Genomic DNA, 18,970 nt, shown 5'->3' with positions numbered 1-18,970 from the left:
GCGGGTCCCCCCGCCCCCCCCCCCCCCGCCCCCCCACTGCTGGGAGTGATGGATGGCTGCTGATGGCTTATAGCTGCCCCTTCTCTGGACAACTGATCTTGGCCAGAAGGAGCAGCCCTACCAGGGAGTTTACACCGCAACCCCTCCAGGCTGCCAACAACCAAGGAGAGAATGATAAGATGCCTACAGAATGCAGGATGAGCTCTATGGTACAGTTCATGCCCCAGGGCGCCCATGGAATCAGACTGAGCCCGACTCCAGCCGAGGTCTTGTATCTTCATGGCTCTTTCCCCTGCCCCTCACTCCTTTCCTCCCTGAGAGTACACCCCCAGTCAATCAGGCCTGCAAATGATCATCTATTTTAGATCCCCCGAAACAAACAAGCATCAGAACCTGAAACTTGAGGCATCTATTTCAACCTGCTTTATAAAGTTTCTGAGACTCTAATAAGCATCTGCAAATTTTTTAGCTAGTGTGCAAACTTTTAGGAGCTTTTACAACACATTTCAACCCCACAAAGATAATAAAGGGAAAAGCCACTAACATCAGTAGCTGGATCATAGTGATGTTTTGTTTCAGTGTAGTGTTTTGCCTTTGGAATTTTAAAGATTAAACTAAGAATTTTATTGTATTGATTATATTTATTTCAAATAATTACTTGCCATAATTTGATATATGGAAAAGAAAGTAGCTGTACACAATTCTAAAGCTTTGATTAATAAGCTAAATACTTTAAGGCCCTTCAACAGACTCCTTTATCTTGACAGTGTCAAGTGCAAAAATCCTAGGAATTTTAAAGCCTAGAATAATCCTGGTGTTCAATGGATGGTTACTAACTAATTGTGTTACTTTGAGTAAGTCATTTACCTTTCTGAATTTATTTCCTCATCTGTGATGTGAGAGAGAGCTTTGCTGAATATCATAAAGTTTTCCTGTTGTTCTAACACCTATGATTTTTCTGAATATATTGTTTGTGTACATCAAAAACCTTCAAAATGTTCATAGCCTTAGACCCAGGAATTCTACCCATAGGAATTTATCCTAAGGAAATGACCAGAAAAAATGTAACCAATTTAGTCACAGCTGTGTTATTTGTGAAAGCAAAAAGACGGAAGCAACCTAAAATGCTTATAAAAACAAAAAGCTTAAAAATCCATACCACAGACTATTAGTCACTGAAAAGTCATGTTTATAATAAACATTAACTAACAAGGTTAACAAAAGCCACACGATTGTCTCAATAGATGTAGAAGAAAGCAACTGACAAAATTCAACACCATTTCATGATAAAAACATTTGACAAACTAGGAGTAGAAGGGGAACTTTCTCAACCTGACAGAGGGCACCTACCAAAAAACCTGGAGTTAACAGATTCTTAACGCTAACAGCAAATGTTTTCCTTCTAAAATTGGGAACAAAACAGGGATGTCCAATCTCTCTACTTCTATTCGACATTTTACTGGAGGTTTTAGTCAGGGCCATTAGCAAAGAGAAATAAATAAAAGTCATCCAGACTGAAAGAGAAGAAGTAAAACCACCTCTATTCATAGATAACATCATCTTGTATATAGAAATTCCTAGGCAACTCCACACATACACACAACTATTAGAATAAACAAGTTCCACAAACTTGCAGAACTATAATATCAATATACGAAAATCAACTGTATTTCTATCTACTAGCAGTGAACAATTGAAAATAAAAATAAGAAAACATTCCATTTGCAAAATTTCATTTCTTAATGAAATGTAACAAAGCATTATTGAAGGAAATTAAAGGAGACCTACAGAAGTGGAAAGACATCCCATGTTAATGGATCAGAAGACTTAATACTGTTAAGATGTCAATCCTATCTGCAATCCCTATCAAAACAACACTAGCATTCTTCATGGAGCTAACAAACAAACCTAAATTTGTATGGCACTAGAAAAGACCACGAATAGCCAAAGCAAACTTTAAAAAGAAAACTAAATTGGAGGCATCACAATTCTGGACTTCAGGCTGTAACCATCAAGACAGTATGGTATTGGCACAAAAACAGACACACAGATCAATGAAACAGAATAGAGAACCCAGAATTGAACCCACAAATGTATGGCCAACTCATCTTTGACAAAGCAGGAAAGAATATCCAATGGAAAAAAGACAGTCTCTTTAGCAAATGGTGTTAGGAAAACCGGACAGCGACATGAAGAAGAATGGACCCAGACCACTTTCTTATACCATACACAAAAATAAACTCAAAATAGATGAAAGACCTAAATGTAAGACAGAAAGTCATCAAAATCCTAGAGGAGAAAACGGGCAACAAACTCTTTGACCTCAGCTGCAGCAACTTCTTACTTGACATATCTCTGGAGGCAAAGGAAACAGAAGCAAAAATGAACTGGGACCAGCAAAGGAAACAATTAGCAAAACTAAAAGGCAACCAATGGAATGGGAGAAAATATTTCCAAATAATGTATCAAATAAAGGGCTAGTATCCAAAATCTATAAAAAACGTTTCAAACTCGACACCCCAAAAACAGATAATCCAGTGAAGAAATGGGCAAAAGGGGGCGCCTGGGTGGCTCAGTCAGTTAAGCGTCTGACTTTGGCTCAAGTCATGATCTCATGGTTTGTGGGATCGAGCCCCGCACCGGGCTCTGTGCTGACGGCTGGCTCAGTGTCTCCCTCTCTCTCTGACTCTCCCCTGTCCACACTGTTTCTCTCTCTTAGAAATAAGTAAAACATTTTTTAAAAAGTTTAAAAAAAGAAATGGGCAAAAGACATGAATAGACACTTCTCCAAAGAAGACATCCAGATGTTTAACAGACACATTAAAACATGCTCAACATCACTCATCATCAGGGAAATACAAATCAAAACCACAATCATACCACCTCACACCTGTCAGAATGACTAACATTAACAACTCAGGCAACAACAGATGTTGACAAGGATGCAGAGAAAGAGGAACCCTTTGGCACTGCTGGTGGGAATGCAAATTGGTGCAGCCACTCTGGAAAACAGTATGGAAGTTCTTCAAAAAAATTAAAAATAGAATTACCCTGCAAGCCAGCAATTGCAGTAATAGGTATTTATCCAAGGGATACAGGTGTGCTGTTTCAAAGGGACACATTGCACCCCAATGTTTACAGCAACGCTACTGACAATAGTCAAAGTATGGAAAAAGCCCAAATGTTATCGATTGACAAATGGATAAAGAATATGTGGTATATATACACAACAGAATATTACGCAGTGATCAAAAAGAATGAAATCTTGCCATTTGCAACAACATGGATGGAACTAGAGTGTATTAGGCTAAGTGAAAGAAGTCAGAGAAAGACAAATATATGACTTCACTCATATGTGGAAAGTAAGATACAAAACAGATGAACATAAGGGAAGCAAAACAATATAAAAACAGGGAGAGAGACAAACCATAAAAGATTCTTAAATACAGAGAACAAACTGAGGGTTGCTGGAGAGGTTGTGGGTAGGGGATGGGCTAAATGGGCAAGGGGCATTAAGGAGGACACTTATTGGGATGAGCACCGGGTGTTATATGTAGAGGATGAATTACTAAATTCTAGTCCTGAAGTTATTATTACACAATCTGTTAACTAACTTGGACGTAAATTTAAAAAAAATAATAATAATTTTTTTAAAAAGATGTCAATGCTATCCAAAGGATCTTCAGATTTAGCCCAATTCCTATCAAAAATCCCAGCTGACTTTTACAGAAATTGGCAAGCTGATCCTATAAATCATATGGAAATGCAAGGGACCCAAGAAGAGTCAAAGCCATCTAGAAGAAGAATGAAATCGGAAGACTCACATTTTCAGTTTCAAGATGTAGTACAAAGCTACAGTATTCAAGACAGCGCGGTAAATCCGGATCAATGGATTCGAATTGAGAGCCCAGATATAAACCCTCACATTTATGGTCAGTTGATTTCCAACAAGGGCACCAAGACAAATTAATGGGAAAGAAAGTCTTTTCAACAAATGCTGCTGGGGCAACTGGTTACCCGTATGTAAAAGAATGAAACTGGACCCTTACCTCACATCATATGCAAAATCAACTCAAAGTAGACTGTAGATCTAAAGTCTTAAAATTATAGAAATCTTTAAAAAAAAGGAGTAAAATTTCATGATCTTGAATTAAGTGATAGTTTCTTAGAGATTAACACCAAAACACAAGCAAAAAGGAAGAAACAGATACATGGAATCTCATCAGAATTTAAAACTTTTATGCCTTCAGATACTACTAGGAAAACGAAAAGGAAACCCACGAATTGCAGGAGAAAATTTGCAATTCATTTATCTGACAAGTGGACTTATAACCAGAATATATAAAGAACTCTTATAATGCAACAGTAAAAAGAAAAGGAATCCAAATAAAAAATGGGCAGAGTCTGAACAGGCTACACATCTCTCCAAAGAAGATACACAAATAGCTAGTAAGCATATGAAAGAATGCTCAATATGATTAGTCATTAGGGAAATGAACATTCAAACCTCAAACCTCAATGAGATACTATTTCTTACCTGCTAGGCTGTAAGAGAAAAGACAAACACCAAGAAATGCTGACAAAGATGTAGCAAGTTAGAAATTTTATGGAGGGGCGCCTGGGTGGCTCAGTCGGTTAAGCATCTGACTTCGGCTCAGGTCATGATCTCGCGGTTCATGGGTTTGAGCCCCATGTTGGGCTCTGTGCTGACAGCTAGCTGAGAGCCTGGAGCCTGTTTCAGATTCTGTGCCTCCCTCTCTCTCTGACCCTCCCCTGCTCACGCTATTTCTCTCTCTCTCAGAAATAAATAAAACATTAAAAAAAATTTTTTTAAGAAATTTTATGGGAATGTAATATGGTGCAGCCACTTTGGAAAACAGTCTGGGAGTTTCTCCACAAGGTAACCGTATAGTTACCGTATTACCCAGCAATTCCCCTTCCACGTATATACTCCTTGGTCTGTAAGAGAATTAAAAACTTTTGTCCAAACAAAAATATGGACACAAATGTTCACAGTGTCCTTATTCAAACTGGCTCAGAAGTGGAAAGAACCCAGTACAAATGTCCATCAACAGAGGAACAGGTAAACAAAAAGGTGGTATGTCCATCCAGTGGAATACTATTCAGCAATAAAATGGAAATTTACATGTAACAGAATACATATTATAACATGGTTGAACCTTGAAAACATTAGGCTCAGTGAGAGAAGCTGGTCACAAAAGACCACATGCCACATGATTCCATTTATACACACGTCCAGATCTGGCAAATCCAGAGTCACAGACAGTAGATTTGTGTTGCCAAGGGTTGGAGGCAGTGGTAGGGGAGTGGTGGGCAGAGGAGAAGGAGTGGGGAACAAGACTACTAACAGGTTTGGGATTTCTTTTGGGGGGGGGTGGAAATGCTCTAAAGTTAGATTGTCATGGTGGATGCCCGACTTTGGGAGTACACTAAACACCACTATATTTGTACTTTAAAAAGGAGAATTTATGATGTGTGAATACTATTTCAATAAAGTTCTAGAAAAACATAACAAGGAAGCGCCTCATATTACAGTATTAAATGGAAATGCCATGATATATATTACAGTTGGGTTTGTAATGAATATATATTGGAAAATGTATAGAAAAAATGGAGGTATACATATCAAAATGTCAGTAGGGGCTTCCTCTGGATAATTAGGAACTCAACTCTCCCTGTTTCTAAATAGAGTTTTCTCCACATTCCAAACAACAATGGCCAACTCTGTTTGTATCACGCCGGCTCTCCTTCCTTTACAGCATCCTCGTGACCTTATCTCCGGCTCTGCTTCTCAGACACATGCCACAACGGTCACCTCCCAGCCTATAAATCTCTTCCACATGCAGCACAGAATTGCATTTTCCCAACCCCATGCAGTCAGCGTTATTAATCTCGTTTTATAAATGAAGAAAAGAAGCTCTGGGAAATCCAATGAATACCAGTGACATTGCACCCCCTGCAAGTTTGTGCACCCAAAACAAACCCCACAATATCTTAGTTAGAAGCGCTCCACCGCAACCTAAGGCAGTGGAAAGAGAAGACCCAAGGCCCTGAGCCTGTGGGTCTCGCCTAGCTGCTCAGAGGTGAGGGGTCAGGTCAGAACACACACCAACAGCCGGAGAGTCTAGCACACCTAGAGGGTGCTAGGGACCTAGGTTGTTTCAAATACATCTCCCTGAATACTGCCCCCAACGAGGACTCTTCTGTGACGAGGGTGCCCCGTTCCAAATGCTCCCAGCGGCAGAGTCTTCCTCAAAAAAGGAGTCAGCTGAAATCGGGAAGGTCAAGCAATCTCAGAGAAAGATAAAATACCGCACAGCAAGGACCTAATCCACAAAACGAGGTAATCATAGCGTAGAAGAATTGGGGTGAGGGTTTCCAAGGTGTTCAGGGCACTGAGCAATTGAAAATCCACTGTGTTTTTATAAAGTTAGAAACGGATGTGTTGGTGACCTCCCTGACAGGCTCCTCCACACTCACTGTGGGGAAAGCGGGGCTGCGGCCTGTGTCTCCCAGAAAGCCGGCTTTCTGCTCTCCGGTGCCCTGACTTCCATTACAACGCCCACAGAGAACGAATTTCTCTGGGTCCCCTTATGCTTCAGGGCTGTGGTGCTTCCAGTGACTTGAGCAAAGATGTGAGTAATATTTTCTCTGAGCCAGACGTGTGCTACCCGTGCAAACTTACCTCATCATCATCCATTATGTTCTCCTTAGCGAAGTCATACAGCTCTTTCTGGAGTGTAGTCACATTAAAGAACTGAACTGCTTCCTGTTGAGACACAGACAGAGAACAGTTTCCATGGCCGGCCTTCCAGTGTCAGAACGGGGAGGAGGGGGAAAGGGTGTGGATTTCTTTTGGGGGTGATGCAAGTGTTTCCGACTGGAGAGTGGAGTCATGGCTGTACAGCTCCGTGAACATGCTAGAAGCCACTCAACTGTACATGTTAAAAGCATGAGTTTTACTATATATGAATTATATCTCAGTTTAAAAAGAGCAGCCAGCCCTGAGTAAGAGAGTGGGGGAGAGTGAGAGAGAAAGTGTGTATGCGTGTTAGCACGGGAGTGAGGTATGAAGGAAAAGTATGGACAACAAACCAGGAGAGCATATAAAAATCCCAATGGAAAAACAAGTTAGGAGCAAAGGCCAATTTCAAAGGCTCTTATAAAAGTAATATAGGGGGATGGGGCGCCTGAGTGGCTTAGTCGGTTGAGCGTCCGACTTTCACTTAGGTCATGATCTAGCGGTTCTGTGCTGACTGCCAGCTCAGAGCCTGGAGCCTGTTTCAGAGTCTGTGTCTCCCTCTCTCTCTGACCGTCCCCTGCTCACGCTGTCTCTCTCTCTCCTAGAAATTTTAAAAAATTTTAAAAATAAATAAATAGGGGCACCTGGGTGGCTTAGTCGGTTAAGCGTCCAACTTTCGCTTAGGTCATGATCTCGCGGTTTGTGGGTTCAAGCCCCGCGTCGGTCTCTGTGCTGACTGCTGGCTCAGAGCCTGGAGCCTACTTCAGAGTCTGTATCTCCCTCTCTCTCTGACCCTCCCCTGCTCACGCTATCTCTCTCTCTCTCCTAGAAATAAATAAAAATATTTAAAATAAATAAATAAATAAATAAAAATAAAAGTAATATAGGGGGTGTCTGGGTGGCTCAGTCGGTTAGGTATCTGACTTCAGTTCAGGTCATGATCTCACGGTTCGTTAGTTCGACCCCCACAGTCAGGGCAGAGCCCACCTTGGATCCTCTGTCCTCTCTCTGCCCCTCCCCCGCTCACGCACTCTCTCTGCCTTGCTCTCAAAAATTTTAAAAATTTTTTAAAAAGCAATATATAATCCCTGGAGCTCCCTGGCAACACACGCCAAGCTGGGCCTGACCATCAAGTGAATTAGATGATGGTCCAGCCATAAACAAACCTGCCTTGGACGTGCGAAAACACAAGTCAGGGTATGAAGGTAATGCGGAAAACATGCACAAGGAATCGTCAGAAAGACAAAGCAACGTGCGCAAGACCCTGTTTCCGTAAAAACAAAGAACTGATGTGCTATATATATGAGCTGTAAGGCAGGGGGTAGAGAAAAGGTACGGGACTTGGAAAGAATTTCACTTTCTAAGTAAAACATTTTTGTCATGTTGGACATGGGTAGTTTCTACTGCTTTAGGAATCAGAATAGAGCAGTAAAATGTTAAAGGACAAAAACGAAACAAAACAAAACGACAGAAGGAGAGGAGTCCCCCTCCGTTGCGGCACTAAGGCTGCGTCAGCATCCTGAACATGAGAAGAAACGCCACCTACAGGTCTGGGCTGGAAGTGCTCGTCTGAGAGGCCCCACTTGTCCCTGTGGTACTGGTAATACACCAGGTTCTGCTGCATGACCTTGTCGCTGTGGTCAAAGAGCAGGTAGCTGACCGCACAGGGGGCCGCGTTCTTCAGGTCGTTCACTGAGGCCGGGGAGAGAAGAGGAACAGGAAATCAGCACCCCCTGCCCTGAAATCCCCCCCATCAGCACAGCTGCCTGAAGACAACGCCCCTGCTCCAGCCCCTTCGGCACCTCCCCTCCTCGGGAAACCTGTGAGGGACCATCCCTGGCTGCGCAGGCCACAGACCGGGTCCCCAAAGCAGCCTGGCGAGTGGTTTTAAACATGGAAGTTCCTCGTTAGGCAGACGCCTTTGCAGAAATGTCTATTATACTGCACTTGAGGATCCACCGGCCTGGGCCGGGAAGGCTGGGTCGCAAGGCCTGGACTGTCCTCCCGGGCTGAGGGAGGAAGGGAGGATGTGCCTGGGTCCCATGTGAATAGCACCCCCCCTCCCCCCCCAGCTCGAGGCGGCCCTCCCACAGCTCCCAAAGCTGGGAAACCCAAAGGATGGTGGGCCCTCTGGGCTGGAAGAGATCTGAAGCCACCTGGTACTGACATGTCCTGGGGTTCCCACCTCTAGCGCCCCGCCTTAGAGTTGCCGCACCTACAATAGCACCTTCAGCACAGGGGATCTGCAGGGGCTGGGATTTGTTTTGCGTGGCTGAGGGGAAAGAGGTGATAAGCCATAAGCCCCTGGTCATTTATCCTGACACATTTCACTCCAATTTACAACCCAGAACACCGCCTTTGCTAAAGCTCAGCTTGGCCAGGAGTAACCAAAACTTGGGTATGAATAAATTGTGCCGCCTAGTGGCTGTTTTCTGTAACAACAACCTTAAAGCCAGCACGTAAGGGCTCGTGCTATTCACAAGGTCTAGAAGGCTGAGACAGGCACTATGTCAAGGCATTGCAGGGCCGGGGTTCAAGTGTAAATTAACACCTGCCCTCAAAAAATTTAGAGTGGCAGATCATGTAGAAAGAGTTCACAACAGGGCCAACTTCCAAGAAGCCAACTTCAAAAAGTAAATGTTAACTCATACTGTTTACCTATAAACCCAGAAAGCAAAGATTTTCATTCGAAGCAGCAAACAGATCTAGAGGTTTTGCTCTACCAGTGTTTATAAGTTATTGCCACAGTTTCCGAGATGCAGGGCGATTTTCTGAGCATGTGAGAATTTCGAGGACCCGGTTGCCGCCAGAGCCTGGATTATCTGGAACATTCTTAAACTGTTCCTGTTCTGGCTTTGTGCACACGGCACCCAGCCGGGCTCAGAGGGCTAGAACACCTGATGGATTCTTCCCTGGGTTTCAAAGTCCAACCCGGGGCCTAGCTCAGGGTGGTGCCAACACAGATTTTTTGTGAAAATGAAATAAAACCACTAGCTTATTAACAACAACAACAAAAACACAAGCTTGTGTTTTCATCCAACAGAAAACTTTCAAACTGCAAATCCAAGATTGGCAAAGTGTTGGCAAAAGTTGAAGCTGGGTGAAGGGCATACTACCACTCTCTCTAACGTATGATTTTAAGTTTCCAGAATAAGTTTAAAAAATGTACATGACTGTCCATGATACTCATTAAAACAAGGCTCTTCCCGGGGCACCTGGCTGGCTCAGTCAGTGCAGTATGTGACTATTGGTCATGAGACTGAGCCGCATGCTGGGGGTAGAGAGTACTTAAAAATAAAATCTTAAAACAAAACAAAACAGGGCTCTTTCAAGTATGGAGAAGTACAAGCTAACACTGGGACTGGGGAGAGGAGTAAAGGGAGAGAGGAACACGTGGCTTGCTTTGGATGGTTCTCTGTGCATCTCCGAGATGTTTCGTTGCCTGTAACTATAAGCCTTTTTGAAAGAAAGCACTAATCAATCACTTACACTAAAAAAGAGGCCTCTTCATAAGCAAAAATACTGCATAGGAAAAAATCGTCCCCTCAACACCGAAATGCACCCAAATATATTTTTGCTGGGGACCTACTGTGAGCTTCACACCGTCTCACGTGAAAGCACGTCCAGAGATTATACAGAATAAGACTGTTGTCCTCCGTGTAAATTGTCCTTCACCAAACAGCTGGTGCTAGGATTACGGGGGTGAATAAAACTTCATCCCTACCCTCTGCGCAAGGCGAAGGACACCTGCGGAAGACACACCTCCCCTCCTGTTGACCTGAGATGTCCCAAGCAAGGACATTTCGTTGCATCCTTAGGGGAGAGCCAGGCTGTCGTAATAGCAGGTTCACGGCTCGAAGAGCCCATTTCCCTTACTCCCAAAGCTCTGGTATAAAGGACGGCTACCCAGCCTTCTCAGGAACAATTCTGATGATGGAAATTAAAAATGTAAAGCATTTATATGTATATATGTATAAATATATTATATCACATATACATGTACATATACATATATACATACAGTAGAAATCTTTTTGGGGGGCCCTTTTTTAACCTTCAGCAGGCAAATCTTCCAGAGCACGCTGAAGAGAGACAGGAGGTGGGACAAAAAGGCAGGTGGCCGTGGCGGGAAGAGGGAGCTGGACGAAGAACACAACAGCCACGGCAGGGAGACAGGGCTGCGGGAGCCCAGGCCACCTGGCACTCTGAGTCCCCGCGACCAGCCCCTCCCGGGACGGAAGGACCCTCCAGCGCTCGTCACGGCACCGCAAGGTACACACGGCTCAAACAAGGGGCGCTCGACAACGTCAGTTACAGGGAGAGGAGGGGAGGGTGAAAAGACACTCAAGTCTCAACTCTGAACCCCCTTCTCTCACATTTGTTTCCCTGTAACTCTGGAATGCTCTGATCGATTAACTCCAATTTCAGGCCAGCGGAGCACCAAATGGAGTAACGGTCAGTCTGCAAAGTAAGGCTGATGAGAGGGAGGAAATAATAAAAAGGACAAATACTTTATAGAGGTTTGCCATGCACCAGTGTACGAATACCCTAAGCATTCCACACCTGTCAACTCATGTAGCCCTCGTGACAGCCTCAGGAGGTTGTACAGTGACCTCTAATTTACACATGAGGACCCGAGACACAGAGAAGTTAGCAAGTGACGAAGCCGAGATTTAAACCGAGGGTCTGAGCCCTGAATCACCAGGCCTTGCTACCCTTCTGTGCGAGGTCCGGCACTGAGGCTGTGAACGTGACCTTGACCAGAGGTTAAGCATTCTCAGCCCTATTTGTATAGACGGGGAAGTCGAGTCACAGGAGGATTGAGAACCTTGCCCAACATCCTGTGGAAGAGCATTACTCACATTTATAATAAGCAAACTGCAAATAATGATACATGGTGGCCACAAACTTCTCCACCGGGTAGCCTCCTACAACGGGGGTCAGGTTCTTTTCGCACTGTATTTTGCATTCCAGGACTTCTACATAATGATCTGAAAGAATACACACGGGTTTTCAGAGCAGTACATTCATTGGTTTGTTTTTTGTTGTTTTGTTTTTGTTTTCTAGTTTTTAAGTCAGTTCTGTACCCAACGTGGGACTTGAACTCACCACCCCGAGATCAAGAGTCACAGGCTCCACCAACTGAGCCAACCAGGCAGCCCTGCGTTCATTAGTTCCTTGAAACTACTTCTGCCCCCTCTCCCTCATGATCCCGGCAAAAGGTAAAGATAATAAAGGTAAAATAGTTGCAACACTTAGGATAAATGGGCTAAAATCCTTAATATACAAAGTTTCTTAAAATCAGTAAGAAGAAGACAAACACCCAATTTAAAAATGACCACAGGATGTTCACAGAAAAGACATGGAAAACATGATTGATAAACATTGGGAAAAGATGTTACACTTCATTTGTAATGAAGAAACACAGTCCAGGGGTCCCTGGGTGGCTCAGTCGGTTAAGCATCCGACTTCGGCTCAGGTCATGATCTCATGGTTTGTGAGTTCAAGCCCCACATCAGGCTCTGTGCTGACAGCTCAGAGCCTGGAGCCTGTTGCAGATTCTGTGTTTCCCTCTCTCTCTCTGAGCCTCCCCTGTTCACGCTGTCTCTCTCTCCCAGAAATAAATAAAACATTAAAAACAAACAAATAAATAGGCAAAATTTTTAAAATTTGATAACACTCAGGCTTACAAAGAAAATGGTGAAACTCACAGTCTCATATTCTGCTGATAGAAGCCAAACAGGAACGCAGGTTTTAAAGACGAATTTGGCAAAATGTATCAAAGTTAAAATACACAAGTTCTCAGACCCAGCAGTCTCCGTCTAGGAAACTTTCTTCAGACATAGGCACACACAGGCAACGTTTGTAACAGCAAATAGACTTGGAAGTAACCTAAATGCCAATCAACAGGCTAGTATTACTCAGCTATGGTGCATACAAACCACAGAATCTATACACCCTTTCAAAGAGAATAGATAGACCTACATATAACAGAAAGATGTCAAAGACTACATTTCCCAGCCTCCTTTGCAGTTTGGTTGGGGCCATATGAGTAATTGTGCCACTGAAATGTGGACAGCAACAACTAACGAATGCTACTTCCACCACTTCTGGGACTGGTCTCCAAAGTCCCCCACATGATCCTTGGCCCTTTTCCTTATCTCCCCCCACGCAGTCAGAAGCAGAAGAGTCCAGGATGATGGTGCATATTTTGTTGACAAGACTGTGGAGGACAGGGACTCTCCTACATTTTTGGTAGGAATACAAAATGGTACCATAAAATACTAAATAATTTACAGAGGCATCTACTCTTTGAACTATCAATCCCACTTATGTTGACTTTGAAAACATACCTCCACATTTTGCAAAAACAAAAAAAAAACTTTAAATTCCCCTTTGCAATATTACACATAATAGCAAAAGATTGGCACAAACCAAACGTCCATCAGATAACTGAATAACTGTGGAGTATTTTTAAAAAATTTTTTTAACATGTATTCCTTTTTGAGAGACAGCGAGAGACAGAGCCTGAGTGGCGAAGGAACTGAGAAAGAGGGAGACACAGAATCCGAAGCAGGCTCCAGGCTCTGAGCTGTCAGCACAGAGCCTGATGTGGGGCTCGAACTCACTGACTATAAGATCATGACCTGAGCTGAAGTCGGACACTTAACCCACTGAGCCACCCGGGCGCCCCAATAAACTGTGGAGTATTATTTCCCCCACCCCTCAATGGAGTACTCAGCAACAATAAAAAAGAAAGACTATCTCTAGGTGCTACGTAGATATACTGCTAAGTGGAAGAAAACAAAGAACAGAACAGCGTATAAAGTATGGTACCTATTTGGTATGAAAGAAGCAAACATAAAAATACAGAAAAACATATATGTATATACACAAACTTTATAGAGAAAAAAGAATCAGGCAAGAACCTTCCGAACATGCTAAATCGGTATGTGTGTGGTAGTGAGGGAGGGGGTGTAGATTTAGTTCGGACAACAAATTGTCCGAGTCTTGAAGTATCTCTTCACAAATTATGTATGAGTATCAAAAGGAAAAACAGTACTGTAGAGAAACTGGGAACTGGAAGTATCTTAACCAGTGCTCAAAAACGAACATCACAGTACAGAGCAAACAGACACCATGTACATCTGGATGCGATACCCTGAGAAGCATACTTCCGTAATGTTCCAGCCCAAAGTGCACAACCTGAATATAATTGTGAGGACACATAGTAGAAAGTCATACCAAGGGACAGTCTATAAAGTGAGTGGCTTATATTCTTAAAAAATATCAATGGCATAAAGAAAATCAATAGCATAGGGGCGCCTGGGGGGCTCAGTTGGTTAAGCATCTGACTTTGACTCAGGTCATGATCACACGGTGGGTGGGTGATGAGTGGGTTCCAGCCGTGCACGGGGCTCTGTGCTGACAGCTCAGAGCCTGGAGCCTGCTTCGGATTCCGTGTCTCCCTCTCTCTCTACTCCTCTCCCATTCGCATTGTGTCTCTCTGTCTCTCAAAAATAATCAATAAGACATTTTTAAAAAAATAATAATTTTAAAAAGTAAATAAACGTTAAATAAATAAACATAAAAGGCGACCAATTTGTGACAATATTTTTGAAACTTGAGGATGTTACGCTAAGTAAAATAAGCCAGTCACAAAAGGGCAAACACTATATAATTCCACTTATCCGAGGTACCTAGAGCAGCCAAATTCCTAGAGACGGGAAGTAGACCGGTGGCGGTCAGGGGCTGGGGGAAGGAGGGTGGGAGCTGGTGGTCACTGGGCGCAGACTTTCCCCTTGGGGAGGTGAGACGGTGGGCGGTGGAGGTGGATGGTGGCGGTGGCGGTACGACAATGGACCACACGCTCGCAGATGCCTAACGTGGTAACGCTTTGTATAACGAGGGTCATGAGTCGCTCTTGGGCCCCTTCTTCTTCCAAACGCCCGTGCGGCATCCGTGGGCCTGCAGGGCTGATCCGGCGGACCCGCTTTCCAGGCTCGGGCCTGAACACTGGACTCACTTATCTCCCCAGAAGCCCCTGCTGGGTCAATCACACAGTACCTGCCCAGCTACCCACCCGCCAGAGGGAAGCGCAAAAGCTCCGCGGAGGTCAGCCAAGCCCCCAGGGAGGCGCGCAGACGCCACCGGGCGCCCACCGACCTGCAACGGAAAGGTAGAAGTCCTTGAAGTCCGTGATCTCCCTGGAGCCCTCGCAGGCCGCCAGACACTCGTAAAACGCCTTGAAGAAGTCGGGAAGCGCCAGCTCCATGTCCGTGACCGAGGTCCTCCAGTTCTCGCCGTTGTAGGCCCGCACAGCTCGGATGAACAGGCTCTGGAAGGCAGGGGGGGCGGGGCTGCAGCCGCGAAGGAGGCGGAGCAGCGTGGAGCCCCGCCCCCTCAGTGCCCAGCAAGCCCCGCCCACCTGACCTAACTAGGAGCCGACCCGGAACTGACTTCTTTCTAGCTGTTTCTGTCCTGTGTACAATGAACGGTACCTCCTCATTTAATTCAAAAAGCAGGAGGGGCTCGATGATAAGATCAGAACAGTGGCCTCCCACGGCCGGGGGTTGGGAAAAAGGCTTGACTGGAAAGGGGCTTGAGGGAACATTTTATTTTATTTTATTTTTTAATTTTTTATAGTTTATTTATTTTGAGACAGAGAGAGACAGAGCGTGAGTGGGGGAGGGGCAGAGAGAGGGAGACACAGAATCTGAAGCAGCTCCAAGCCCTGAGCTGTCAGCACAGAGCCCGACGCGGGGCTCGAACCCACGATCTGTGAGATCTGACCTGAGCGGAAGTCGGACGCTTAACCGACTGAGCCACCCAGGCGCCCCATTGAGGGAACATTTTAGAGGAGATGAAACTATTCCTTTTTTTTTTTTTTAATGTTTATTTACTTCTGAGTGGGAGAGAGGCAGAAGGGAAGCAGGGGAGGGGCAGAGGGAGACACACACATAGACTCTGAAGCGGGCTCTGAGCTGTCAGCACAGAGCCTGACGCAGGGCTCCAACCCAGGAACTGCAAGATCATGACCTGAGCCCAAGTCGGGTGCTGAACCGACTGAGCCCCCCAGGCGCCCTAGGGGACATGAAACTATTCTATACTGTGACTATGGTGGTAGTGACACAATTGCACATTTTCACCAAAACTCGTCGAATTAAACACTTAAAATTGGTGAATACGTTTTAAGTAAGTTACATCTCAATAAAGCCGATTTTTAAAATGGAATCAAAGAAAAGATAGAAGTGTGACAGCAGGGACCCTTCCCCCAACAGCTGTGTATAAAAGAGGAAAGCCACGCACTGTGCCGGGCAGTGGAAACGGCAAGGACTTTCTGCCAATTGTTGACTGGACCAGACAGACAGGACTAACTGGGGCTGAGGAAGCCGCTTGGTCTCCGAAGATAAAAGCAGAGACCTTGGGTACATACACGACCCTGCTAGTGTGGGGGGTCAGGTGAGCCTGGAGATGAGCAGGGTCTGCCCTCCCGCCCCCCAGAGTCCTTTTCTGCTGCTCCAGAACGGCGTTATGTAGGGGCCACCCCTCCGACCTGAACTTTTCACCAAGCTTAAGGTGTCAGCTTGCGAGGGTGACCTCCCCAAACCTCCCGAGCAGGCGGCATCCCCTGGAAATGAGGCAGGCAGGGCGCTGACCGGGTACCGAGCAGCAACCCCAGGCGGCGGGCCCCGCAGGAGCGGCAGGGCAGCAGGAGGAAAGCCGCCCGTGGACAGGGGCCCGGCCCGCACACGAGGGCCGCCCCACCGCGGCCACCAGGGCTCCGAAGAGGGAAGGAAGGGTCCAGCCGACCCGCAGTTAAGCACAGTCACCCACCACTTGGAAGGACAGAAAGTCAAACGATCACAGAGGAGGGTCTGGGGGGAGTGACCCCCCCCCACACCACACACCGTACTACACTGCACGCCTGTTGGCATGTGCAGGCACTGGCGAGCAGAGACTGGTGCCTGGCACACAGCGGAAGGCAGCGCTCAAAGTGTGAACGGGGCTCTGGGAGCCCTAGGTTTCCTCTCGCACCCACCTACCCACCCAAGGGATCCCACCTCCCAAAGCTGCTCCTCACGGGAGACCAGTGATCCGTGAGGGCTGGAGGGTCAGGGACCAGGCATGGGAGGGCGGGGGTTGAGGCGTGGGGCTGAGAGGCAGGAAGCAGGTAAGGTCTCTGGCTCGGCTGTGGCGCCCCCATCCCCCTCCCCAGACTGGCTCTCAGATACCAGCAGACAAGCCTGGCCCTCCACCAGTCCTGCAAAAGGCTGGAGAATTCTTCCCTGGAAAACTGAAGGGCCCCCAGAACAGAGATTCTGAGGGTCCCCACCGGTCGAAAAGTGAGCCTGCAGTCTGGTCACACCACAGGAAACCCTGGACCGTGGTTGGGGTCTACCAGCTCCCTATGGATACTTTCAACACATCCCTCTGGGTTTTTTGTTCGTTCGTTTCTTTGAAGATTTATTCATTTTTTTCAGAGACAGAGAGAGACGGAGCCTGAGAGGTGGGGGCAAGTAGGGCGGAGAGAGGGAGAGACACAGAATGTGAAACAGACTCCAGGCTCCGCGCTGTCAGCAGAGAGCCTGACGCGGGGCTCGAACTCTCGAACTGCGAGATCGTGACCTGGGCCGAAGTCGGACGCTTAATTGACTCAGCCACCCAAGGCTCTCCCACACTCTTCTGTTTTCAACCCTGCCCTACCCTTGTTTGTTACCCATGCCCTCAGCACCCATGCTTGACAGTTGCACGCAACATTAAGTGCTCAAAGGGGTTAGGTTCTTCTGCATTTCCTCTCATGAGACTCCCCTTTGCAGATGATCAGTGGTCTCTAACCTGTGAAGTCAGTCCTCCAAGCTCCTCGATTCCCTCTCCACCTCAATACATACAGTGTGTGTGTGTCTGTGAGAAAAGTTGTATCTTCTAGTTTCATCAGAAACTGTGTGTTTATTCCTCTATCTTAAAAACCAAATGATCAGGGGCGCCTGGGTGGCTCAGTCGGTTAAGTGGCCGACTTCAGCTCAGGTCATGATCTCACGGTTCATGGGTTCGAGCCCCGCGTTGAGCTCTGTGCTGACTGCCAGCTCAAACCCTAGAGCCTGCTTCGTATTCTGTGTCTCCCTCTCTCTCTGACCCTCCCCTGCTCACACTGTCTCTCTCTCTCTCAGAAATAAATAAAACATTAAAAAAAAAAAACCCAAATGATCACATGACCTTATTTCTAAAATACAGCATTTCAAGGAAAGGTGGCTTTAGGTACATCATAGAATGTAAAATCTCATTCTTAAATGGGTCACCTTTGTGCTAAAATGCCCATCATTTTTGTTGCCATAATATTCATCAGTGTCATCAAAAATTATTAGAGGCCCTTAGACGTCAATAGCTGTTCATGAAGACCGGCCTCTTCAGCGACTCACACTGTCCTATAGGCTGTGTTAAGAACCTAAAACTACCTCATAGGACTTGGTTTCCAAGTCCTTAATGTAGTCCTCGGCGTCAGGCAGGCTCTTGTAGTACGCCATGTTTCTCTTCATCATTTCGTCATCTGGATGCTTCAGTAGAAAGGTGTGAGCGGCGGCAATGGCTTTTGGAAGATTATTTGCCTAAGTGCAATGAAGAAAGATGAGCTCTCCTCAGTGGAAGATGAGCAAAACAAGAATTTGGCAAAACAAGAATGTTCAGCCCTTCAAGGAACTGTGTTTCATTGACTTCCATGACCCATAGAGATCTGCAGTCTCTTGCTCTCCAGCTCCCAGTGGGGTTCGCCAGCCAGGAGCCCCCATGGGAGCCTGAAGGAAGGCAAGAGGGTGAGGTTGGATTGTCTAGTGTCTTGGCCCCCTCCCTTCCGTCACCTTGGGCTTCGCTGAAGGTCACAGCTCCTTTTAAAGTGGCCCTTTCCAGATAATCACCCTCCTTCCTATGTCCCAGACCTGTTCTCTCCCTTGCCTTTTTGGCTGGGGGGTAGTCACACTTAGCATCACTACTAGCCTTTGTAAATAACCACCCTTAAACATCCCTCCCATTGCCCAGTATGACAACACCACATATTCTAGAAAAATATATTAATCTTTTCCAAAATGCATATATATTCCTAAATCTATTACTATTTTCCCACATCTCTCACAGACCCTCACCTTTCTCGATGACCCCCATCACCATTCACTTCTCCATTCACTCAGCCAACATTCACTGAGAGCCTCCTGC

At 45.7% G+C, this 18,970-nt stretch overlaps 1 protein-coding gene across 1 annotated transcript in view; it reads right to left on the bottom strand.

The window, feature by feature from the left end:
- CRTAP (cartilage associated protein) overlaps nt 1-18,365 on the bottom strand; it is a 20,296-nt gene extending 1,931 nt beyond the window's left edge. Inside the window, exons 1-5 of the mRNA XM_077754279.1 lie at nt 18,220-18,365; nt 14,930-15,101; nt 11,626-11,754; nt 8,310-8,455; nt 6,707-6,790 (exon numbers count right to left, since the gene is read on the bottom strand). Coding sequence (XP_077610405.1) covers nt 6,707-6,790; nt 8,310-8,455; nt 11,626-11,754; nt 14,930-15,101; nt 18,220-18,303 — 615 coding nt within the window. The 5' untranslated portion in view covers nt 18,304-18,365. The remainder of the gene's footprint in view (nt 1-6,706; nt 6,791-8,309; nt 8,456-11,625; nt 11,755-14,929; nt 15,102-18,219) is intronic.
- Nucleotides 18,366-18,970: the final 605 nt, after the last annotated feature.

Source organism: Crocuta crocuta, unplaced genomic scaffold (assembly GCF_008692635.1).
Source record: "Crocuta crocuta isolate KB4526 unplaced genomic scaffold, BGI_CrCroc_1.0 scaffold70, whole genome shotgun sequence".
NCBI classification, from domain to species: domain Eukaryota; kingdom Metazoa; phylum Chordata; class Mammalia; order Carnivora; family Hyaenidae; genus Crocuta; species Crocuta crocuta.
Note: the sequence above shows the minus strand (reverse complement) of the source record. Positions and strands in the feature narration are given on the sequence as shown.